Here is a 25,400-nt window from a genome sequence, read left to right on the forward strand (position 1 = left end):
AAGCCTCATAGGCCTTTCCCACTAGTTTTTCTTTAATCAATTCCCACTTCATCTTCACTTTCTTTCTGTAAGATAGATAGATAGGTAGGTAGGTAGATAGATAGATTACAAATTTAACAGCTTTAAACAACACCTATTTATTTACTCACAGTTCTGTAGGTCAGAAGTCTGGGCACAGACCAGCTGGATTCTCTGCTCAGAATCACATTTCTGGAATCAAGGTAACAGGACTGCAGGCCCATCTGGACTCATTCAGGTTGTTACAGGTGGAGGTTCCTGTTTTCTTGCTGGCTGTCAGCTTCTTAGCTCCCTGTGTCTTTCCCTGCTGTGTAGCCCTCCACTAAAGTTTGGTTTACTCCTTCAAGACCAGCAGGAGAATTCCTCTCACATTTTGAATCTCTTCAACTTCCTTTGTCTCTGACCTTTAGACCCAGATTTAGAGGTCTCTTGTTAGCTCAGGTCCACCTTAGATAGTTTCTCTTTTGATTAACTCAAGGTCAACCTTAATTATACCTGCAAAATCCTTTTTGCCATATAAGGTAACATCATATTCCCATATACACATTGTCCGCTCACACTCAAGAGGCATGGATGATACAAGATGTATACACTAGAGAGTGAGACTCTTGGGGGCCATTTTAGAAGTATGCCTACCATGCAATATTAGGGAACTAAAGTCTTTTTCATAATTGCTGTGCTTAAATAATATTATTCCATAGTTTTAATTGAAAGAGCTGATAAATATAAAATATTTCAGGGAAAGAAAAGCCCCTCAATTCTTGGACTGAATTTTAAACAACCCTTAGAGATGAAAACAGTCTCCCATCCCTGGGTTAGTGTGTGTGTGTGTGTGTGTGTGTGTGTGTGTGTGTGTGTGTGTGAGTGAGATTATAATTAGTTTAGAGATTGTTTTCTTTCCAACAGTTAGAACTTGGATATGGCCTGAAATTAAGGAATAGTAGACTAGTTTACCTTATCAAGTGAATGGAAACATTTTACTGTACTTAATAGATATAAGTTCATACTGGGTATAGGTCAAGAGTAATGATCAACTCAAACAACATTACATAAAATATTAAAATTGAAATTTTAAAAATACTTCTGGTGATTTGCTTTTCTCTTGAATATGTTTGGAGAAAGAATTGAGTTTCATTAGACTTCCTAGACGTGCTTAAATCGTAGTATACTGTGTAAATGGAAATCTTCAGGTTTTGCAGTTGTGTGCTCATTTGAATATCCGTGTATGTAAATCAGCCTATCCTTCAGTATCAAATAGTTCTATAAGGTATGTTCACATGCTAAAAAAGATTCAATCATTATGCTTTTTACCCTTAGTATTTGTGCCATTCTGATCAAGAAAGAATTATAGAAGGTTGAGAAAAACAGCTAGAATGATCTAGGGACTGGAGTGTAAGATTTGACTGAAACAATAAAGGCCTTTTTACTCTGGAATTGCAGATATTTAGTTAGAAGGTGTTTGAAGAGGAAACTTCATGATTCACACTCTTTTTGTTCCCTGGCTTACAGGAAAGAACAGTATTTTATGTGGTTACAGAGATGGTTGGTTGCCCTTAAGAAAATGATACAAGATAGGGATGGAGGAGAGAGGAAGAAAACCTTTCTATAAAACGTTTGACCTACTGGAGAAAAAAGGAATTTAGTTAAGAAAGGAACTTGGTTTACTCTTTTTAGAAAACCAAAGTGTGCAATATAGTTGTATTTTAAACTAGGAATGTGTAACAGTCACTGCACTTAAAAAATCTTTGTTCTAGCTAATTTTTAAGTAGAATAAATAAAAGGTTTAGTTACATATATAAATTACAGATCCACACAGTGTAAAAGGAAATTTCCTGTAAAAGGAAATATGATTGTTTTGGACAGTGATCTCCAAACTTTTTTGATTGCACACCCTTATCATTAAAAACGTTTGAACTTTACCCCCATAAACATACTACTACTATAATAATATGTAAACTTTAATTATATGTAACTTTTACATATAATTTTATTGTATATAGTAATTAATATATGTAATTTTAATAGAGGAATAACTTATCAGATATGGTTAAATTATTGTTTTTAATTCTTTTTTTAAGATTTATTTATCTATTTTTGGCTGTGTTGGGTCTTAGTTGAAGCATGCGGGATCTTTCGCTGCGGCACGTGAGCTTCTCTCTAGTTGTGGCATGCGGGTTTTCTCTTCTCTAGTTGTGGTGGGCAGGCTCCAGGGCGCATGGGCTCTGTAGTTGTGGTGCACTGGTTCCAGAGTGCGTGGGCTCTAGTTGAGGCACGCAAGCTCGGTAGTCCCGTGGCACGTGGGATCTCAGTTCCCTGACCAGGGATCTAACCCACGTCCCCTGCATTGGAAGGTGGATTCTTTACCACTGGACCACCAGGGAAGTCCCTGTTGTTTTTAATGCTTAATGAGCCTGACAAAAGAGTAGAAGTGTAGACACTGGTAAATTTTCTTTTGTTGATTTGCATTAATGGTATTATTTTCAAATTTTATTGTAAGGAGTAGTGTCTTGTAAGGTATATTTTTAAGCTGCTTATTCATTTTGTGATAGTTATGTTAATTAAAACTAGATAATATGATAAATACTTAATATAATGCATGGATTTTAACTGGCTCATAGATGTTACCATGTCACAATATGCTTAAACAAGTGAATGAAAAAAACTAGTGGGGTGCCCTGTCATCCTCCAACAAACTGTAGAATTCCTACTCTTCTCTCAGAATATATCTCACGCTCTCTGTATGATCAGCTATGAAGAAGGCTGAGTAAGGGCATTGGTATCAATTCATGTATAAAATGCTGGTACACTAATTTGTTAGATTAAAAACATGAAAATGAATTGTTTTCCTCCCACATCCCAACATGTTGCCTTGCACACCACTTAGAATGTATACAACCCCCTTCTGAAGAAACTTAGTTTAGAATATATTTTTGTAAGACTTTGAGGTTGTCTTTAATAGGTTTTAATAGCTATATTTATATTGTCCTGAAAGCAAAAAAATGAGGTTTCTGGATCAGGAACCAACTATTATTAAAACAATAACCATGGCAGTTCCCCTTGCCCCATTCTTCCCCCTTGAGGGCAGTGTGAGGGGGGCCAGGTGAACCCTGAATGTTCAAATGAGGTTTTCTGTTTTGTTCTGCACCACAGGAAAGGAACTCTGAAATTATAAATCTGGGAGTTTATATAAGCTACATGCTGCCCTGTCCCCGTCCTGAGAGAGGAAGTAAAGCCTTTGTTCACAAATGTTTTACAGTCTTTTCGAATGTAAACAGACGGCTCCAGGTTTCATCTTCCCATAGAATGTAAGCGTGTGGCTCTACCAAACAGGAGGCAAGGGGAGGAAGAGCACTGGAGAGTAAATGTTTCTGGGAAAAGGAGACATGTCTTTATAGCATGTCAATTTCCTTTGCTCAGGAAGCCAAACCATGCGGAAACATGAAAATATACATGAGGCATTGTTTCCCTGATAGCCTTCTTGGGGTACAGAAATAACGCCTCGCTCCAAGCTGGCTTACTGTTAGAAACATTTAATGACCAAAGGAATTGAGTAGGGCACCTTAAACGTCATGACTTACAGTCCTTCAGCTGTGATCTATTGGGTAGGGTAGACAGGAATGAAACTGGTAGAGCCAGCATTGGGGAATTCTTTTCTGATACTGAAGTTTATAAAATCTTTGTGTGTAAAAAAATTAATGGGAATAAAATACGCAGGATAGAAGGGAAGTAGGTGAGACGAGGAGAAGGAGATCATTTATCAAACCGCTACAAAATTTGGAATACTAGTAATGATGATTTAAACTAGGTTGGGAGCCAAAAAAAGAGTGAAACAATGTAAGGGGACTCTTTAGGGGTTAGCAACTAATTGGATGTGGTAGACAAGCCTCTTTCTGTGTTAGATTTGATGTGGGACCTTGCCTGACTCCCTGTGTGTAGCATATTATGAACACAACCAAAATGTCTTAAGTTGCTGCCAGCCAATGGCCTATCTTAATTTTCATTTTTCCCAAGATCCTAGGTACCTTAACTACAGCGGACCAAGTGGAGAATGGATTTTCTGAATCTCCATTTTGTTCTTTCTTCGTCTTGTTGCAGTACCTTATAGTTTTAAATTAACTTTTTTTTATTGTTCCAGTGAGACTAAAATGCAGTAGGATCTTTAGGTGCCAAAATGCAACTAACTGGAATCCTTAATCAGAAATATACTCTGTAATTCAACTTTGAAAGAAAAGAAACAAATCATAGAAAAACTGAAAAGTATAAGCAATTTCTTTCAATAAAAACATTCTAGACCATATTGTGGGGTTTCTACAGACCACCTTGTCACCTATACTTTATTCTTTCAGCAGACATTCACTAAGTACCTATTGTACCAGAATCCATGCCAGGCACATTCACGTTCAGTTTCTCATTTCATTCTCCATAAAAACCTTTAGAGGGAGGATTATTATCCTCCATTACAAGAAAAGAAATAGTCTCAGAGAAATTGAGCAGTTTGCCCATAGTAGAATTCAAACCAGACTGTCTGAGTTCTGCTATATGTAATTATCAATACTAGTTCACTTCCTACTCTCTGAAAATCTTTTCTGACCATACTAGTTACTCCTTTTGCTTTGGAAAAAAATGTTTCCAATGATATGCCCACAGCTTTCCTTATTACTCTTTCTATATTTTCCCTTAGAGATTTCATCTGTGGCTTCAGTGTTATATTCTTGGTTGATGATTCAGCAAGTCAGACAGACTTGCTCCCTCAGTTCCATATCTAAGTATTTCTGAATCAGTGGTAAGGTATTTAGCCTCCCTGAGACTGTATCCTCATCCATAAATTGTGACCATAATATTATCTTAAATATTACCATTAAATGAGTTAATGAACCAAATGCATCTGACACCTTTGTGTACAAGAAATGATAGGTGCTTTCTTCCAGCTCTCCAATCTCTAGTTTCCTCCAAACTAAACAAATTCAGTTGCAACTCATTGTTGAAATTTAACCTTATGATTTCTCTCCCTCCCTAATTAACAACTTTCAGTTTCCAAATTTCTCTTAAATCCTCCAGCTACTAAAGTTGAACCTCCATTCATTTTGATCATGTCTCCTTTGCTTACCATCTAGTTCCTCCTTGCATACCACAGGCCCTAAAGAGTCCAGCCCTTTAGGGCCACCCTTACATTAGTTCACTCTTTGCTGACTCCCACCCTAATTCAGACCATCATTACTAGTATTCCTAATTTTGCAGCAGCTTCACAAGTGATCTTCTCATTGTCTCACCCTCTTCCTTTTTCTCCTGCATATTCCCATTAATCCTTTTTTAAACAGCAATTTAGCATTATCACTCTCTTTTTCAAAACCTTTTAATCTTCCCCCATGTTTGATAGGAAACAGTCTGAACTCCTTGACAGTTTGATCCATTTCCAGCCTTCTCTCCTACCGTTTCCTAAAGACACCCATCTCCTCCCCACACAGGCTGTTTCAGTTAGGATTAGTTTGCAAGAAACAGGAAGCCTGAGAAATAGTTGCTAAAACAATCAAATTTTCAGGTAGAAGGTCCAGGATAAGACTCCATGAAGTCATCAAGAACCAGAGTTCCTTCTATCGCATTTGTTCTCCATCCTTAATGTGTGGCTTTCGTAACAAGACCGTGGCTGCATGATATTTCCATTCCAGGAAGGAGGGGAAAGGAGCAAAAGGAATTTTGCCTTTTATTTGGAAAGGATTCTCCCTCTCCTCTCCCTTTCCCACTCTCAGGGACTTCCATTTACAGCTCACAGGCCAGAATAATATTGCATCACCACTAAAGAAATGCAAGGGAGATGGTGGAATCAAGTTTTTAAGCTGGGTTTGTGCTACCCTAAACAACATCTAAGAAGAAAGGTGTATTTCTTGGGCTGCTATAATAGGATTCCACAGACTCCGTGGCTTAAGCAACAGAAATTTATTTCTTCAAGTTCTGGAGGCTGAGAAGTCCAAGATCAATGTGCCAGCTGATAGGGGGTTAGGACTTCAACATATGGAACTTTGGGGGGAGGGGAATACAATTCCGCCCATAACAAAAGGGATAAAAGGAAACAATGAGCCAAGTCTGCCACACATGCAAACTTGGCTACTGCATCTCCTTTGTCTTCCTTTTGCTACTTCACTGCCTTTGCTCAAGAACTTCTTCCCACATCCTTGCTGTCAAAATTTTCTCCGTAAAAATCTACCAATTGCCAGTCAGGACTAATCTTATCCCTACTTCTAGCACTTGCTGTCATAGTTTCATATCCTATGGGAATCACGTTAGGTCACATTATGTGCAGTTCTTAATAATGGTGACATTTAGCATCTACATGGCAGGTGCCCTTTATACGTATCATTTCTAAATCTTAAAACAACACTGCAAAGTAGGGTTACTTCACAGATGAGGAAATTGAGGTGCAGAGAGATTAATATTTGCCCAGGAGAATGGCAGAGTCCAGTTTTGAACATGGTTAAATTTGGTTCTGAAACCACCACACCATGCTGTTTCTCCATATAGATTGTTTGCTCATAGCAGGCAGGGATCGTGTCCCTTTCCATACACCTATTTGTAGTCCCACACTTAGCAATGCATATTTTACATGGTAGAAATTTGTTAAATATTTTTTCAAATGAGTAATCATAACAGTGACCCAAGATAATTCAAAATCCTGATTTAACAACAACAAAAATTATGTCTGTAACAAAATTGCCTATGTGTTGATAATTGTTGAAGCTGAGTGATAAATACGTGGACTTGCATTATTCTTTTCTCCTTACTTTTGTATATATTGGAGTTTTATATAACAGAAATTTTAATTATGGTCCAGTTATTATATTTACTAAATTAATACATTTAGAAAAACTTTAAGAAATAATTGAAGTTTTTCTTTTTACAATTGACCCCAGCTAATTTTGAAGTATTATTACCTGTGGTTCCCTATGTGTAAGATTACGTATTATAATCCCTAAAGCAACCGTTAAAATAATAATTCAAAGAGGTATAGCTAGAATGCCAATGGAGAAATTAAAATAGAAATTTTAAAATATTTTTAAAGCCCAAATCATAAAAGACAAAAATTGATGAATTAGACTTCACCAAAAATAAAAACTTCAACACTGTTCAAAAACAGTGTTAAGAAAATGAAAACACAATTTGCACGTGAGAGAAAACCAAACATACATCTGATAAAGAACTTGTATCTAAAATATATATAAAGAATTTTCAAAATTCACCAACAAGAAAACAACTAAATTTATAATGAGCAAAATACTTAAAACACTTCACCAGAGAAGATACATGGGTGACAAACTAAGTACATGAAAAGATGCCCAACATAGTCACTAGAAAAATGCTAATTATAACCACAACGCCTAAAATAAAAATTTTCAAAAACTGGCAATAGTACTGGTAAAGATTTGAAGCAACTAGAATTCTCATACATTGCTGGTGGGAATGCAAAAGAGAATGTCACTTTAGAAAAGAGTGTGGCAATTTCTTAGAAAGTGAAACATACCTTTAGCATATGAACCAGCAATACCACTTCCATATGTTTACTCAAAAGAAGTGAAAACCTATGTCAAAACAAAGACCTGTATGTAGATATTTATAGCAGCTTTGTTAATAATTTCCCCAAACTGGAAGCAAACCAAGTGTCTGTCAACTGGTGCCTGGATAGAAAATTTGTGGCACATCCATAAAATAGAATATTACTTGGCAAGTAAAAAGAAGTGAACAGCTGATATGTGAAATAATATTGATGACTCTTAAGTTCAGTATGCTAACATGCCATATTGTGTGATTCTACTTATGTGAGAGAAAAAGGAAAAACTGTAGTGACAGAAAACATGAGAGTGGTTACAGGGGAACTGACTCCAAAGGGGCTTGAGGAGAATTTTGGGGGTGACGGAAATGTTCTAAATCTTGATTGTGATGGTGGTTACATAGCTATACAAAATTTGTGGAACTTTTTACTAAAAAGGATATATAAGTTACATGCTAATAAACCTGACTTAGAAAAAGTAAAGCTTCCCACAAAGAAAACTCCAGGCCCAGTTTATTTCAGTGGTGAATTGTATTGAAGTTTTAATTCTGTTGAACATCGGGTAACACCGATGTTGACAACTCTTTTGGAAAATAAAAGAGGAGGGATCGCTTCCCAAATCATGTTATGAGGCAAGCACAGCCTGATATCAAAGCATGACAAAGAAATTACAAAAAGTTACTGGCCAACATTCCTTGTTAACATAAATGTGAAAGGTCTTAATGAAATACCAGCAAATCAAATCCAGTACTTTATAAAAGCCCTCAGGAATATATAAATCAACTACTAGGACTGGTATGGTCACAGAATTTAAGGTCAATATACAAAAAATATTTTCCATATTCAAATATCAAACAACTGTAAAATAATTTTTATAAAATGCCATTTATAAGATACTTAGGAATAAATAAAAATATTTACAAGTTCTCTCCACCAAAAACTACAAAATATTGCTTAGAGAAAATTTTAAAGCCCTAAGATAAAGAGAGATAATATTCATTGATAGGAAGACTCGCTATTTTTAAGATGTCATTTTTCTCCAAAATGATATATATATTAAATACAATCTCAATAAAAATTCCAGCAGGCTATTTTTCTAAAACTCTACAAGCTGATTCTAAAATGTATATAGAAAAGCAAACAATTTCAAATAGTCACAACAATTTTGGAAAAGAATCACACCAATACGTGACTTCAAGACTTACTATAAAGCTATGGTAATCAAGACAGTGTGGTATTGGCAAAGGGATAGATAAGTAGTAAGTACATCAGTGGAACAGAACAAAGAGTTCAAAAATAAACCCATGTGTTTATGGTCAATTGATTATTGACAAAAGTGCCAAAACATTCCAATGGGAAAAGAAAATCTTTTCAACATACAGTTCTGGAGTGCCTGGATACTTATATGGGAAAAAAAAAATAAGCCTGGAACCTTCCTCACATCATATACAAAACTAACAAGATGAATCATAAACCTAAATGTAAAAGCTAAACTATAAAGCTTCTAGAAGAAAATATAGGAGAAAACTTTGAGATGTGATTGTAGGCAAATGTGCACAGTTAGGTTAAAGAAAGCAATGACCACTGACATTTAAACAGACTGAAGTCTTAACAATAAAATAAACACCTTCCCCCCGCCCCCACACACACAGGCAAACTTCTCAAGAGCTTGATGGATTCATTCTCTCTTTCCTGTCTATCGAGTCCCTTCTAATCTGACCTTCACCTCCATCTACCCAAATATCTCTAATGCTCTATGGATCCTTTTAAGTCCTCATTTACCCAATTTGTCCCTTCTTGAAACATTTTCTTCTCTTGCTCCCATCCTCTCCTGGTTTTCCCCCTACCTCCAGGGTCTCCTTCCTATAGATTCTGGTTTAGGGCTGGTTCATGTTAAAATTTCTCAAAGCTCAAGTCCTACGTCACCTTTTCTTCTCATTTGCTAATCTTCACTGAGGTAATCTCATCCTTTCCATGCCATATTTACAACCCCCATAGTTACATCTCCTTTCCAGACCTCTCCTCTGAGCTTCAGGCCTGTGTATCCAATTGTATACTCCCCATCCCCACTTGGAGATCTCCAAGGCTCCTCAAATTCAACGTGTCCCACCTGGAACCCATGAGCCTCATCTCCTCATGCCGGTGTTTGATATGTCAGCTAATGGCACTGTAGTCTGCTCAGCTGCATAATCCTGAGACCTAGGGATTGGCCTTGAAACTCTCTTCCCCTTAGCTCTGCCTCCCATAGTATCCAGTACATTATCAGTACCTTCTAAATATCTCTCAGATCCATCCACAACTCTGCATCTGTGCTACCACCCTAATCCAAGTTAACATCTTGTCCTGCCTGACTATTGCAGTAGCCACCTAACTGGTCTCCCTCTTTTCTAGCTCAGTCTGTCCTCCAACAGTGCAACCAGAATAGCTTTTTAAAATTGCAAGTCTGTTATCAAGTCGCTTGGATGCTTAAAACTTTCCAATCAGTTAGCATTGTTTGCAGCAGAAAGATCATAATCTGACTACCTCTAAAGGCCCAAATTGCATCAGCCCCCCACCTTGCTCCTTATACTCCTCAGATACTGACTTAATTTCAGTTGCATTAATTTGCCATGTTCCTTCCAGCCACAAGGTCTAGTACAGTTGTTCACCTTGTCTGAACCTCTTCTCCCTCTGTCCTCCCTAGGTTGCCTAGGTAACTCTACTCATCTACCAGATATAAGGTCACTTCTTCACAGAAGCCTTACCTGATCCCTGAGACTGCATCGAATCCACCTCTTCTACCCTGTCATAGTGCCATAATCTCAATAGAAATTATCATCATTGATATTTATACACTTTGTTATATAATGGTTTGATTAACGTCTGTCTTGCCCACTCATCTGTTAATTCCATGAGGGCAGGGAATCTATTATTCTTACTATTTTATCCCCAACGCCTCGTGCTGTGCCTGGCACATAGTAGGCACTCAGTAAAAGTTTGTTGAATAAACAAAGGCGTGAATAAATGAAGGTCACGATGACCCTCCGAAGGTCAAAATGGCAAGACTGAGATTGTAGCCAGGTATTCTAATTTCCGGTCCAGATTACTAGCCTTCTCAACAAAGAGCTTGTTCTGGATTGTTCTGAACTATTGGAACCAAAGCAACTTCAGTTCGTCAAGTCCAATTTCTCAACCCTTCCATTTTCTGCGGATGGCATTTATTTAGCAAGGGGATGCTATAGGTGAGGTAAGTTTTCTTTCTTCCACAAAACATGTGCTATCTTTTTGCTCTATTTTGAAAGGGTATTATGATTAACCATACCACTATTTAAAACTTGTAAAGCTTCTTGAGATTCTAAGAAGAAATATAAGGTATGGGTCACGAAGAGCAATTTTGTCTCTTGCAATAGAATTTTCTGTTTAAAAAAATGTGATTAATTTGAAAGGCTGATAGCTCCAAAAGAGCATTCTATTAGGTGGGATAATCATTATCATATTCCCAGCCACTGTGTATATACCTTCTCTTAAAAGTGAAAAGGGAGAAAGCCATTTTGCCGTGTGGAAGTGCCTTGTGTGTTCTATAACATCCAAATGAAATGTTCAGTGGTTGGAGGAGAGTCGCTGTATTTAGGACAAATAGCTTCACTGTTTACCCTGAAGAAGCCTGAAGATGTGATTCTCAACGGTCTTTGTGCTGTGGATGAAAATGGAATCATTATTTTTGAGCCCTCCACCCCCGCTCACATCAATGACTCCCACCTGCAGCTGATCCACTGGTTATAAGTAGCCATGAATCGCCTTGCAGATTGTAGGCAGGGTAAACAACCAGGGCCAGGCAAAACCAAACTCCTGGTAAGCTCTGTTAGCTCTTTCTGTGTGTTTCATTTCCATTTCACACCTTGGGGTGGGATACAATCTCTACTTACACTGGTGTGGTGTGTGTCTGTCTCAAACCTGTGTGTAAGGTGCATCTTTCAGTTCGGGCTGTATATTTTTTTCTTTTCTCTCTCTCTTTTTTTTAAGACTGCTGTCTTAACACTTAAAGTAATTTAAGATTGGTTGTTTTTTCTTTTTTTGTTGTTATTGTTAAGAATTGCAGTTTCTTTGGAGACAACAAAGTGCAATTTTTTTCAGATGAAAAGGCATACTCACTTTCTAGGTTGTATTCATAATTGCTTTGTTTATCACTGTATAACATTCTCCTTATCATGGACTCCTTTAAGCTAATAATTGGTTTTAGGGGGGTTCAGTAAGAAATGAATGTGGAAAAAAAGAGGGCTGCAAAATTCAGGTGAACCAATATACTATTTCTTCTTCCTTGTCTCCCTTTAAAAATGTTTCCTCTTTCTCTTTTCTACTTTTGCCCTCCCTTCTCCTCTCTCTCCCTCCTCTGTCTCTCTCTCTCTGGCCATTGACATTTCCCTGGTCCTTCCTTTCACTCAGCTTCCTTCCACAATGCCCAAAGCACTCCTGCTGCTGGCTGTTGCCCTGGTGCAACTTGGGCTTGTGCATGGAGCCGTGTTGAGAAACGAAGAAAAATAGAAGCCCCTCAACAATCTTAGAAACCGAGATCTGGTAAGAACAGCCACTGGGACATGCCAAGCTGCAGGGTGAAATTGGCACCTCCTTGGAGTTATGCACACTGCAGTCTGCTAGAGCACGGTGGAGAGGAGGCTGCCAAGGGCTGAGAAGATTCCCCAGCAGGACCAGAGAAGAATTTTGCTAGCCTAGTGGCCGGTGTTCTAGCCAATTTACACTTGTTTCTGTACGGAGAAACAAATTTATATTTAGAAATGACCTTATACACACATAGCACATTACATTTGTAAATATTATATACACATTGACTTCATAGCCTTAATTTCTAATATATTGATATATACAGAATCAAGAGCGTACCAGGGAATTACATTTTGCACAGCTTAGGTTGAACTGATAACAAAACAGATTCTCACATAACCAATACTTGCAAAGCTCCATTGCAAAAACTGAAAGTCGACCTGCATTCTTTTCAATTTGCTAGGCATTCTTTTCAACATAACGTTATCTAGGAAATAGAATTCAAAATACCAGTAAAACTTCTCTTTTAAAAATATGCCAAATACAGTAAACATGATGACATTACGATTTCAAAATATAGTTTTTCTAAAGAAAATGATGTGAAATATACCAATATAGGATTAAAACAATCAAAGAGCACTTTGCACAGCTTCTGTGTATTCACAGAATACACAGCTGAAAACCCCACGTCTGAGGTGAGTGGGATCTATCTCACCATCAATCAGAGAGGAGACACCTGAGCTCTGATCACCGTGGAGTTCAGTTTCATCTCTGACTTCAGTACTCAGAGATGGCCAATGAATCTTCTCACTGTGGGCTGTTAAATAATTGATATTCAAGAATGGTGAATTATCTTTGTTTAGAGTTGAAATGTCAGGTAGAAAGGAGGGGGAAGGGGAGAAGGAGCCACAGCTTGTGTTTCGGAGTTTTCCACCTCCTGCCTCCTGGGTTAGCTCTAAAGTCAATTTGGGGGGAAATGAGAGGGGAAAAATACTCATCTTTGAGTATTTGGAGTGTTTAAATGATAAATGACACTGAACATTTTCTTTCTCTCTTCAGTTTTTCAGAACCCTTCAGGCATATTTTAAAGGAAGAGGTCTTGATCTTGGAATGTTTTCAAATATTTCCTCCATGAATGAGAATCCCGGACCTCTCTCTTTCCAATCAGAACTTATTGCTTCTGCATTTGCAGATTATGAAGAACAGAAAAACTCCTTCCCCAATTACCTCAAAGTCTGAATGTTTCTTCTGAGTGCAGGTAAAACTCATCCCTTTATTCCCAGCATCTATCTAAACATACAACTCAGTCATAAAGTCATAAAGAGGTTTAGAAAATATTTATTTGAAAAATGATTTTATTTCCTCATGTAAGTAACTGCTCAGTTCTGATGATACTCATCACTGTTAATACTCTGATTTGGTTCATATATTTTACAGTCTGGTTTTAAAAAGAAATGACAGTTATGATTTTTAAAGCATAGTTTTCTGGGGAGAGATATATTAAAATAGTAGAACTATCACTCAATAGAATTATGAAATATAATTAAAAACCACATACTTATACCTATATCTTTTTTCAGACCAGGTCATAGAGCTAAATTATGTGGAAAATTATCTGTAAAGAAATATATTGAGCTGTACAGTTGGATTAAATGGATAGTAAAAATTTAAAAGAATGGTTTCTTTTGGGAGAAAGTATTAAGCATATATTTGAGCTTGAATTCCTCACCTAGAGGGGGAAAAAGAGTAGAATATTAGTAAAGATGGCCCTTCTTGGGAAAAAAATTAGAAATTTATGTCTAAGATTTGAATTTTACTATTCTTATTACTTTAGCATTCCTGTCAAATAAATACCTACCATTTAAAAAGGAACAGGTATGGTGCAGTCGAAGAAAATATACTATGATTCTAGTCTGTTAGCTTTTCATTTGGCTGAATAATAAAGGGAACCGGGGCTTCCCTGGTGGTGCAGTGGTTGAGAGTCCACCTCCCGATGCAGCGGACACGGGTTCGTGCCCCGGTCCGGGAAGATCCCACATGCCGCGGAGCGGCTGGGCCCGTGAGCCATGGCCGCTAAGCCTGCGCGTCCGGAGCCTGCGTGTCCGGAGCCTGTGCTCCGCAACGGGAGAGGCCACAAGAGTGAGAGGCCCGCATACCGCAAAAAAAAATAATAAAATAAAATAAATTAATAAATAAAGGGAACCGAATGATAATTAAAATCTACTCCCATTCTTTCATGGGCATAGGATGAAATTGTGAGGAAGCAAACCATTGTTGCACTTCACTATGATTGTGAAAGGATTTTGATGATTAGCTCTTTTAAATGGGATGAATTTTTAAAAATAATGATTGTTATTCTAAGAGGATGCAATTTACCATGTGGTATATGCACTTGAGAACTGTCCTACAATGAGAAAATAAAATAGAATAAACACAAGTATATTAATGAAGGATCCCTTGACTATTTTTCACACTCAGGCCCTAGGGTAACAGACACTAAAACAGAATAATTGTTAATACCAAGTACCTATTTCAGTATGAGACAGTATTGCATACAAGTTGTTTGTAAGCCTTAGTTTATTCATCTATAAATTGCATATATGGATTTCTAATAAAAAGTATCAGAGAAAACACCAAATACATACTTTTGTGTGAGCATGAAACAAGGAAATATTTAAGAGCAGGAAAAAAGAGAAAGCACCCAGTTAGTGATATTGTAATATAATAATTATTCAACTTTGCAAAAGAAGCAAAGTTTCTGATTTGGAGAATATTTCATAAATACAAGCTCTCCTTTCCTAACAACTCTCATTAGGAAATGAAGACAAAAAGAGTTTTCACCGAACTATGTTGATCTTTGGGTCTTTGTGTTAATCTTCATTTTCCATTCGTTATAATGTTTTCTTTCAGATGTCTGGTGGTTTTAAAACTACAGACGAAGCTTCTCATTAGAAAAATTGATTCATGGTCATGGCTAAACTTTTATGTGTTTTTTCCCTCCATTTTTGTTAATTTGTAATGATTTTGTTCTACATTTTAGTCTACATAGCTCATGCTATGTAAACAGTTTGAGCTTTGGGCCATATGTGACTTACGTGCATGGGTTTTTTTCTCAGTCAATAACCATAGATACCAGTGTAGAGCACGGCATATATTGCAAGGATTACAGAAACACCATAAAGTCAAAAGAAATGATCTTCTAAATTATGTTTCCTTTAAGCTTGTCTTCTATGTTTCTTACCTTTTATCAATCTGTTTTTATTTGAAAGGGACATTGCTCATTTTTACTTTAGTTTATTATATGTAACAGGAATTTGGGTTTTAAATTTACCTTTTTCCTAAAAGGAAGATGCATTCCCATGGTCAGCATATGCTATTGAAAGATCTCACGGTCTTAGTTACATATCAAGGGAGAGTAAGTGATGAATATCCACAATTAAGTTGAAATGGAAGGCAAAGAAACGTGGGATTTTAGGAGTCTCTTGGGCCTCTGGGAGATGTTCTCTGCCACGATGTTCAGTGGTGGACATTGTGCTACACCAGATATCCTAGCCATGCCTCACCTCTGGCTTTTCCACGTACAACCTCAGGAAGGGAGAGGAGAAACAGGTGGATTTCCCTTCTTTCATAACCAACCCTCTTCCTCCACCCACCCCTCCCCAACTGAGGCTGTATCATTCTGATTCTCATATTCTCATCTGAAATAGCTACTTTTCTTTATGAAGAGCTGCATCATTTTCTCTGATTTCTGCAAAAGGAACACTGTACTAGAAGGAAACAGTGTAATCCTAAAAACACTAGTCTGTACATTCCAAAATAGTTTTCTGTGGCTTTTTTGTGGATGATTGATATTCAATATCAAGAATAAAATATTTATGCAAGAACAGATTCTATATCTGGTTCAATATGTTCTATTGTAATTAGTTGTATAAGTGTTTTCCCTGGAGGGTTGTGAGATATTTGTGAGCCAAGATCATATATAAGCCATTTTTATTTCTCCAGCACCTAGTACAATGCCTTGCATGTAGCAAGCACTCAATAAATACTTAATGAATTGAAATAAATGTGTGTTATTTTGCTATTAGTCAGACAGTAATGGAAGCTGCTTCTAGTTAATGCCAGACTTTTTTGTTTTACCATTTAAAAGATATGTTATTATTATTTATAATTATATTTTATGTTTGGCTGCGTTGGGTCTTCGTTGCTGCACGTGGGCTTTCTCTAGTTGCGGTGTGTGGGCTTCTCATTGCGGTGGCTTCTCTTGTTGCAGAGCACGGGCTCTAGGTGTGCGGGATTCAGGAGTTGTGGCATGCAGGCTCAGTAGTTGTGGCTTGCAGGCTCTAGAGCTCAGGCTCAGTAGTTGTGGCGCACGGGCTTAGTCGTTCTGTGGCACGTGGGATCTTCCCGGACCAGGGCTCGAACTCATGTCCCCTGCATTGGCAGGCAGATTCTTAACCACTGCGCCACCAGGGAAGTCCTATAAGTAATTATTGATGAGCTATTCCTCATAAAAATAAGCCTGTTCAGATAAATGGTAGAGTGGTAGGGAGTGCTTCACCTCTGTCCAGTTCCACTCAAGTACCAGTGACTGGCTTTCCCTTTCCCTTTCACCACTCCTGCTCTGGTTGTCAAGAGCTCCACAAAGGGAATGTTTATTAGTTTTAAGGCCTCTGAAAAGGAAGAGCATCCACAGGGGACTTTTGGCTATGAGCTTGCAAAGTCTCAGCGCAGGACATGCATCCTTCTGCTGGAAAATTCCTCACAACTGGCAGGTAGCTGTTGATGGGAGGCCTACACTCCACTAGACTAGAGTTTCTTATCAGTGATGGTATTGTCAGTTGGGGGAGGACAAGTCTTCGTGGTGACCATTTAGCACACCTGGTCCCCAGACAATGTATAGTGGTATATTAGTGATTTCCCCACTCCTGCGCTATTATTTTGGCTACCAAAACCTCCCTATTCACATTTCTAAAAGGCCACTGGGGAAGTGATTTTGTCCTTGGCTGAGAACTGTCGTTAGGAAAACAGCAGAAGTGTAGTGTTTCCTGCAATGAAAATAAGTGTTCTGCAGGTGATCTAGGCTCCCAAGGGGTCTGTGGTCCTCTGCATAGGTCCTTGACAGCCTCTCAACACTGACTCTGCTCCTCTTTGATGAGCATTCCATTCCCCATCCCTAGGACATGGCCTATTGTCCCCTATCCTGCGTCTAGTGTGGTCAAGAACTATTAAGGGTGTGAGATTTTACCCGATTTGCAAGCTACACACTGGCTGCTGCAATTTCACAGATCCTGGTGGGCCCTGAGACCAGTGGGTCTAAGGCAATAGACTTTATTATTCATGGCTCAGCAGGCAGCATGTGTTTTACATTCCTATTGGTTCTCCTTGTCCCCCAAGTATCATGGGGGCCATGTGGAGGTGAGTCCAGGTGTTTACTGGGCACTAGTTGGTTTGTGCCACAGTTGAGGTACCCCAAACTTAGGAAATCCCCACTCTTACAAGGGGGCTACATGCCCAAACATGCCCAGCCTTTGCCCCAGAGGGAAATATTATCATACTGGTCAGAAAACAAATCTGCCCTCTGTCCCAGAGGGAGACAATATCTCTATCTTTCAAGGCTGTTTGTTCTCCAGACATCCTTGAAAAGATAGTCCAGAGTGAAAGCAGTCACAAGTTTTTGCAAAAAAGTGAGAGAACCATGGGAAAATTGTCTCCCCAAAAGTGTCACACCCCATCCTGGCTCTTCCCCTTGAGAAAGGAAGGAGTCATTCCCTCCCTGTGTACTCTTCATGCTCTCGTCATGGTATAAATTCAATGTTCTGCTTTCTTCAGACATTCCATTTTGATTCTCAGAAATCAGTCTGAAAGTCTGAAAAGTTTCTTCTTGCTATTTTCATTACTGCTATAACAATTCCACTTCATCTCAAGGTAATGTGGATGCCTCTGACTCACCAGGGGACACATCACTTACAACAAAGTGGAGAAAAGAAAAGCAGAAAGATTCCAATTTCAAGACCTGTTGCTACATTCTGACCTGTAAAAAAAAACCCCAAAAAACAAAAAAACAAAACTGTCACATCATCAAGGTGTTCCACAGCAGAAAAAATGTTCTCCCACCCCTTGCTTCCTGCTGCAAATCTCTGCAATGTGAATCTATATCATCACAATTGTTATTCCCATATTCCAGGCAGCCAATAACAAACAAGCTAGTCTAAGCCATCTGGGTCTTAGGAGAACATTCTCCTTACCAGGTGACCAGATTTGCTCCTTTTGATTTCCTTCTTTTCCCCTAGGAGAGTTAGGACTAGAGACTCGACTTCCTCTCAAATGCAATTCCCTGACAGCCTGGAGAAATTCAGGGGGGAATTTACCTATTAGGGATTTCTGTGGATTACCTTATTCCAACCCACTCACCTAGCCTCCCATATTTTATACCCAGATAGGGCCCTGAGGATCCTTTATCATGAGAAAGGAATGACTTCCAGCTGGAGATTTTTTCTCTCACCTGGAAGTTCCCCTCTTACAGGTCCTGGCCCCTCATTCTCCCATCCAACTGTTGCTTTTCCTCATTTGGATTGTCATAAAGAGGCACCAATGGCCAAGCCAGGTGATAGGCTCCCTGTAACTTGTCCCTAACCTCAGCTGCATTGAGCTGCATTCCATACCTCTTATCCCTTGCCCATTCCCAAGGCACTTTCAGTTCCATCCAGTTGAATTCATAAATGTGTTTTGAGCATAGATTACTAGCCTACAGAGGAAAGTTCACAAAGATGTATCAGGTAGTGCTGTTCTCAAGATGTTGACAGCTAGCTAGTGTCTTTAGAAGAGGACAGCAGAGAAATAGTTATAAGACAAGGCAAAATATAGACCACAGGAGTGTGTAGGAGCTGAAGAAGTGTTCCACTGAGGAGAGGCAGTATATCATATTAATTCCAAGTATGGGATTTGGAGTCAGATAGACCAGGGTTTGAATCTTGGCTCTACTATGTATTAGATTCAGAACGTTGGCATTAGGAATAACATAAAATAATAAAATATAATCCAAAAGGATTATTTTGAGATATGAATGTAATATGCATAAGACAGTACACAGCCTGTATAGTAAATGGGCAATAGTGTATGCTAATCATAGCAAATATTTGATTCTCTCTAAAAGTTTAACTGTTAAGAAAAGAAGAAAATTTGGGTGAGAATTAGAGGTGGGACGTGAAGTCTAGATGACCTAGTTACAGACTGAGAAGGAGTCTGAGGAAAGGGACAGCTTGAGGATTTGTGGAAGAGGGGAAAACTGATGGTGCCATTGATTGGAGGAGATGAGAGTTAAACCATAAATTGTGGGAGGACTTTAGCTTTCTGTGGCAGGACAGAACTGGAAAGTGGAACGTGCACGTGGCAGAGGAAATGGTTAAATTAAGGAAAAAAATCACTACACCAATGATTAAATTAATTTTAAAAACAAACGTTCAAAAAAGAAATGCATTGAGAGTCAGAATTTTAATGGAGAATTGCGGGAAATGATGTAGATAAAGGAACATTTTCTTAAAGCACATTTTTTTTTCCAACTCCTTAATAAGCTTAAACCGGAGGCCTGAGCCCAGCGGCAAGCGCGGCGACCCGGAGGGTCCAGCCGCTGTCCAGTCCGGGTCCTGCCCACGCCCACGTCGCCAGGAAGAGGCGGGGCCAGAAGCTCCTGCGGAACCCGAGCGCCGCGGTTGCGGCGCAGGCCGGGCAGGTTTCCCGGAAGGACTACGGGTCCTTGTTTTTAGCGCCTCGGCGTGGGGGTAGCGTCTGGGAGCTTCTGCTCTTCCGTTTTTCTGTTTCGGCTTCTGGAACTGCACATCAGATCCCCGCAGACATGTCGGGGTTCAGCCCGGAGCTCATCGACTATCTGGAAGGGAAGATCTCCTTTGAGGAGTTCGAAAGGCGGAGAGAAGAGAGAAAAACCCGTGAGAAGAAAGTGAGGAGATAATGGGCCAGGATGCTCCCTACTATTTCGTCTCCCTAAGACACTTAAGAGAGATGTGGGGGACCCAGTAACCCCGTTCGCTGTGATGGGGCGGGCCGGGTACTTGCAGCAGTTTCTTCCCCTTATTACCGAAACTCGGGTTCTCACCTCGTCCCTGTTCTAAGCTCCTCTTCAAAACATTTCACCCACCAAAAAGCTTTTGTCTCGGTGGTAACCACTTACCTTTTTTTCTGTTGCCAAATAGTGCATTTTTTATTTGAGGGTAGCATAACGCTGGTAGATTAAATGGGGGGCGTGGGGAGTAGAGTTTGGAGGCAGTATCTGGTTCTAGTCCTAGCTTTGCCACTGTCTTCTTGCGCAACTCACCTCTCTTCTTTAGGCCTCAGTGTCTGTTTCTAGACGGAGTGATTTGAGCTTCCATTTTTGAAGAGTCTCCCAATGGTGTGGTGTAATCTTCCACAGAAAAGAGTGAATTTTCTTGTCTGATAAAATCTCTGGGACATATTTTTTTATACTTATGAGGAAATACGTGAACTTTCCATGTCTTCTCACTTGAAGTCCGAGGGAAAATAACAGTAATTACACCTTTTGAGATTAGCTGTTGGATTCCTTCCTAAATCATGCAACTAATAGGGCCCCATCTCTTCTCATTTAAAAAGCAAGGATACAACGTGTAGATTAATGAAATCATCAAGGTTTTAAAAATTATTTTTTACAAACGACTGATTCAGCCTGAAGGATGAGACCTAAGTACTATGAAATGCTTTGGCAGTATTCAAATTTAGATTCCACATAGTATGTATGTGTTCAGAGCTCAAGTCACAGAAATAGAGAATGAGGCAGATGCTTGTATTCTCAACTGGGGAGCGCTAAATGTGCACTTGTTTTTGGAATCATTAATTAATTTTCAATCTCAGAGTCTTCAGGAAAAAGGCAAGTCATCAGCTGAAGAAAATCCAAATGACTCTGCAGTTCCATCATCATCAGGAGTTGACTGTACCAAATCTCAGGACGAAGATGTCAATGAAGGTATGTTAAGATCCCTACCTTAAATGCATTAAATGTTAAGGGTACCTAATAGTTTAGTGAAAGCATTATTTTTTTTTTTCCTGCAGTGGTATTCTGTCATTGATACCTGGCTTATTAGGAACATAGTACTTGGTGTGTAAGAGGTGCTCAATAAATATTTGTTGAATTATTGATTATGATGATGGTTAGTTTAGTGGGTTATGTTTGTGGAGAAGTGTTTCAGATCGACATCAGCGTTTGTTTGGGAGCCATTTAGAGTCATTATTCTTTAAATTGACCCTCTCACTTGATTACTAATTCTTCTAGACTATACTCCCCCAAATTGTAATGAATTATACTCCTATACAAAGTGGCTTCCAAACCACTTTTTTAATTATGGAAGATAAGATAGAAATGTCAGAGTGGAAGGCCAGTTGGCTCCATATGGGACCTCACACACACAAGAGGTATCTTGGTATGTTACCTCATGCCAGGACCCAGTCCTCAGCTCTGCATGACCGGGTATTATATTTGGTTGCTGCACCCAGACTAATTAAACTCATGAGAGCCTAAGTGATGAATTATTATGCAAATCTATTAATTTCTGGTGATTGATACACCTTTTTAGTGATCAGAATACTGATGATAGTTCATGGTATCCATTTACCCATGTCAAGTAACCTGGGATACTGAACTATCAGTTAGAATTTAGCTTTGGGTGTAAGGTCTGATTGAGAACTTAATTAAACTTTCTAGTCCTAGTGGGTAGAAATAGAGGCTGGTTCTTTTCCCTCCAAACAAATAAGACTTGACACAGAGAAAACACTAGTAGGGTGGACAGAAAACGAACAGGCTTTGTTACTGCTTCCTTGGACCAAGTGGGGAAGAAAGGGTAAAGAGGAGAGAAAATTGGGGTTATAGTTTCTTACCTTGCCAGGCAAGTATGGTGAAAAATGGGGCTGAAATTGTTCTAAAACCTGTGAGTCCTTCCTTATCTGCTCAGAGTAGGAGCTGCTCTTCCATCATCACATCTTTGAGGTGCAACTGTAGTGCCAGACACCATGGGGTGCCTGCCAGTTTTCTTACCTAAAGCTGCCCCTGAGAGGTGCCCATTAGGCCCTCCCTAAAAAAAGGTGGTTAGTTGAATCCCATTCTAGCTTCCCATGAACAGTCAGGCATACTAGCCTCAGCTCAAGTAATCCCATCAGTCCTTTTAAGATATTAAACTCCCAATTTCCCAGGAAGGTATTGTCCCAGAACTTTACCAAGACCTTTGGTAACTGTGAACATGTATTCAGAGCAGAGGAAGGGGTCAGTTTTGAACAGGTAAAGTCTGCTAATTGGAATATATGGCCACTAGAGTCATTGTCTTTTTCCTCCTATACATTGGTGAATTCCACTGCAAAATTCTTATTCTTGAGCACCAGGCAAATAGGGACTTCTTTTAATTTCATTTTCAGTTAATTGTTGCTGATATAAAAACTGCAGTTAATTTTTGTATATAGACTTTGTATCCAGGAACCTTGCTAATTCATGAATTCTGACAGTTTTTATGCAAAGATTGTTTTGGATATTCTATGTATATAATCATGTCATCTGTGAATGACAGTTTTATTTCTTCCTTAATCTTTATGTCTTTTATTTCTCTTCCCTTATTACATTAGCTAGGACCTCCAGGACATCCAGTAAAATATTGAAAGGAGCGGTGATAGTAGGCATACTTGTCTCATTCCTGATGACTTTGAATAATTAACCGTTAACTGTGTTTGTGGAAAATTTTCTGTAGGTACTGTTTATTAAACTGAAGGTATTCCCTTCCTTTTCTAGTTGACTTAAAATTTTTATTAGGAATAGGTGTTGGATTTTATCAAATGCTTCTCTGGGGGAATTCCCTGGCGGTCCAGTGGTTAGGACTAGGCGCTTTCACTGCCAGGGCCCAGGTATGATCCCTGGCTGGGGAACTAAGATCCCACAAGCCATGCAGCATGACCAAAAAAGAAAAAAAAAATGCTTCTCTGTATCAAGATGATCATATGACTTTTCTTTTTTTTTTTTCTGTACTGTAATAAATTTTACTGATTTATTTTACACCGTTTTTTCATATTTATTTTGGGTGTTTAGAATTCTTGAAGATGATCATTATGACTTCATAATAATAATTACTATTTGTTGCTCAAAACATGTGGGTTTTTTTCATTCTCTTCTTCCTTAAGTATATTGACTATCTCATTTATCCAGCATCTTTGGGATTTGAGGTATTTCACATAAGTGAATAAGCTTAAGGATTTTTGAATATATATATATTTAAAATTTTAACTGTTGTAGCTTTTCTAAAATATGCTACTTGTCTCTGCTTTAACAGAAAATTGGCTTCTCAGCTTAACTTTTCTCTTTTTTTTGTTTTTTTGTTTTTGCGGTACGCGGGCCTCTCACTGTTGTGGCCTCTCCCGTTGCGGAGCACAGGCTCCGGACGCGGAGGCTCGGCGGCCTTGGCTCACGGGCCCAGCCGCTCGCGGCATGTGGGATCTTCCCGGACCGGGACACGAACCCGCATCCCCTGCATTGGCAGGCGGACTCTCAACCACTGCGCCACCAGGGAAGCACCATCAGCTTAACTTTTCTTGATCATTCAAGATAATCATTATGAGGGCTTCCCTGGTGGCACAGTGGTTGGGAATCTGCCTGCCAATGCAGGGGACATGGGTTTGAGCCCTGGTCCGGGAAGATCCCACATGCTGTGGAGCAGTTAGGCCCATGCACCACAACTACTGAGCCTGTGCTCTAGAGCCTGTGTGCCACAACTACTGAGCCTGCGTGCCACAACTACTGAAGCCCGTGCACCTAGAGCCCGTGCTCCACAACAAGAGAAGCCACCACAATGAGAAGACCTCGCACCACAGCGAAGAGTAGCCCCTATTCGATGCAACTAAAGAAAGCCTGCATGCAGCAATGAAGACCCAATGCAGCCAAAAATAAATAAATAAATACATACATACATTTATTTTAAAAAAAAAAAGATAATCATTATGAACTTATGAAAATCATTTTACTGTAGTGATATCCTCAGATACAGATGAAATATGTCATGTTATTTTGTTCCTGAAATAATAATAGTATTTTAATTTTAATAATAGCATTTATTAAGCTCTTACTATATGCTGGGCATTTTTCTAAGTACATATATATAAAGACTCATCTCATCCTCAGAGTTACCCTATAAGGCAGACATTATTGATCCCTTTTACAAATGAGCAAACTGAGGTACAGAGAGCTTCAGTAATTTGCCCAAGGTAACACAGCTGGTGATAGATGGAGATGAAGTTTGAAACCAGACAGCTTGGCTTTAGAGACCTCACCTTAAACCACTGTGCTATACCCACTGGTTATGTATCACCTTAAACTACTGTGCTCCACCCCCTGGTTATGTACCACCTTAAACCACTGTTCTATACCTCCTAGTTATGTACCACCAGACTTTTTTAGTTCTTAGGTCTATGTCCTACAATTCTTTTATTTTTTTTTTTTCCTCTCTGCTTTTAACAGTTACCGTGTGTACTTCTGATTTCCCACTAATTTTGCCTGTATGTCTGGGTAAGGCCTAAAGGATGAGTCAGCACTTCCTGCAGAGTAAAATACATGGCTTTGTGACAGCTTTCCTCTTTGGATTGTTTTTTTTGGGAGTGTTCATTTGTCTGTGTTTTTCTTTCAAGTTTGATATTGCTGGGGTAGAAATTTGTATTCCAGAAAATACTGTTTGTTTTTTCTTGCAACTAGTAAGTATGCTGAAGCTTTCTTTTTTTTTCTTTTTCAACCTCAATGTCTTTGTCTTTAGGAGAAACATCAGATGGAGTCAGTAAGTCAGTTCACAAGGTCTTTGCTTCCATGCTTGGAGAGAATGAAGATGAGGAGGAGGAGGAGGACGAGGAGGAGGACGAGGAGGAGGAGACACCTGAGCAACCCACTGCAGGCGACGTGTTTGTATTAGAGATGGTTCTCAATCGTGAAACCAAGAAAATGATGAAAGTAAAGTGTTTCTTATTTTCGTATTTATAAATGGAATGTAAACATGTGATATAGAAATTGAAAAAGAATCTTTAAATTATACATATATTCTGAAAGAATTCAAACTGTAAGAAAGGAAACACTATGAGACAACTACTGTTACTGGTTTTTTATGTTTCATTTTAGAGATTTTTAAATGTAAAACTTTAATTATTGCATGTCTCAAAATGTACTGTCCTTTTGCTATTAAAAGGTCCATATTGTAACTTGATATTCTTTTAACCAAGTTCATTCTGAGTAGATAAGTTTGAAAGGAGAATCTTCAGTAGA

General features: G+C 38.8%; 2 protein-coding genes across 5 annotated transcripts in view; both read left to right on the top strand.

Moving 5' to 3' along the window:
* The window catches only part of PGAP1 (post-GPI attachment to proteins inositol deacylase 1), a 95,460-nt gene extending 75,408 nt beyond the window's left edge, over positions 1-20,052 (top strand). Inside the window, exons 28-30 of the mRNA XM_019939223.3 lie at positions 152-221; positions 13,157-13,355; positions 19,669-20,052. The gene's annotated coding sequence lies outside the window, so the exon portion shown is untranslated. The remainder of the gene's footprint in view (positions 1-151; positions 222-13,156; positions 13,356-19,668) is intronic.
* GTF3C3 (general transcription factor IIIC subunit 3) overlaps positions 19,918-25,400 on the top strand; it is a 30,508-nt gene continuing 25,025 nt past the window's right edge. For all 4 annotated transcript variants that reach the window (XM_019939224.3, XM_019939225.3, XM_019939227.3 and 1 more), the window contains exons 1-3: positions 19,918-20,051; positions 20,978-21,089; positions 24,901-25,091. In XM_019939224.3, coding sequence (XP_019794783.1) covers positions 19,950-20,051; positions 20,978-21,089; positions 24,901-25,091 — 405 coding nt within the window. In that variant the 5' untranslated portion in view covers positions 19,918-19,949. The remainder of the gene's footprint in view (positions 20,052-20,977; positions 21,090-24,900; positions 25,092-25,400) is intronic.

This window comes from Tursiops truncatus, chromosome 7, assembly GCF_011762595.2.
Source record: "Tursiops truncatus isolate mTurTru1 chromosome 7, mTurTru1.mat.Y, whole genome shotgun sequence".
Classification (NCBI taxonomy): domain Eukaryota; kingdom Metazoa; phylum Chordata; class Mammalia; order Artiodactyla; family Delphinidae; genus Tursiops; species Tursiops truncatus.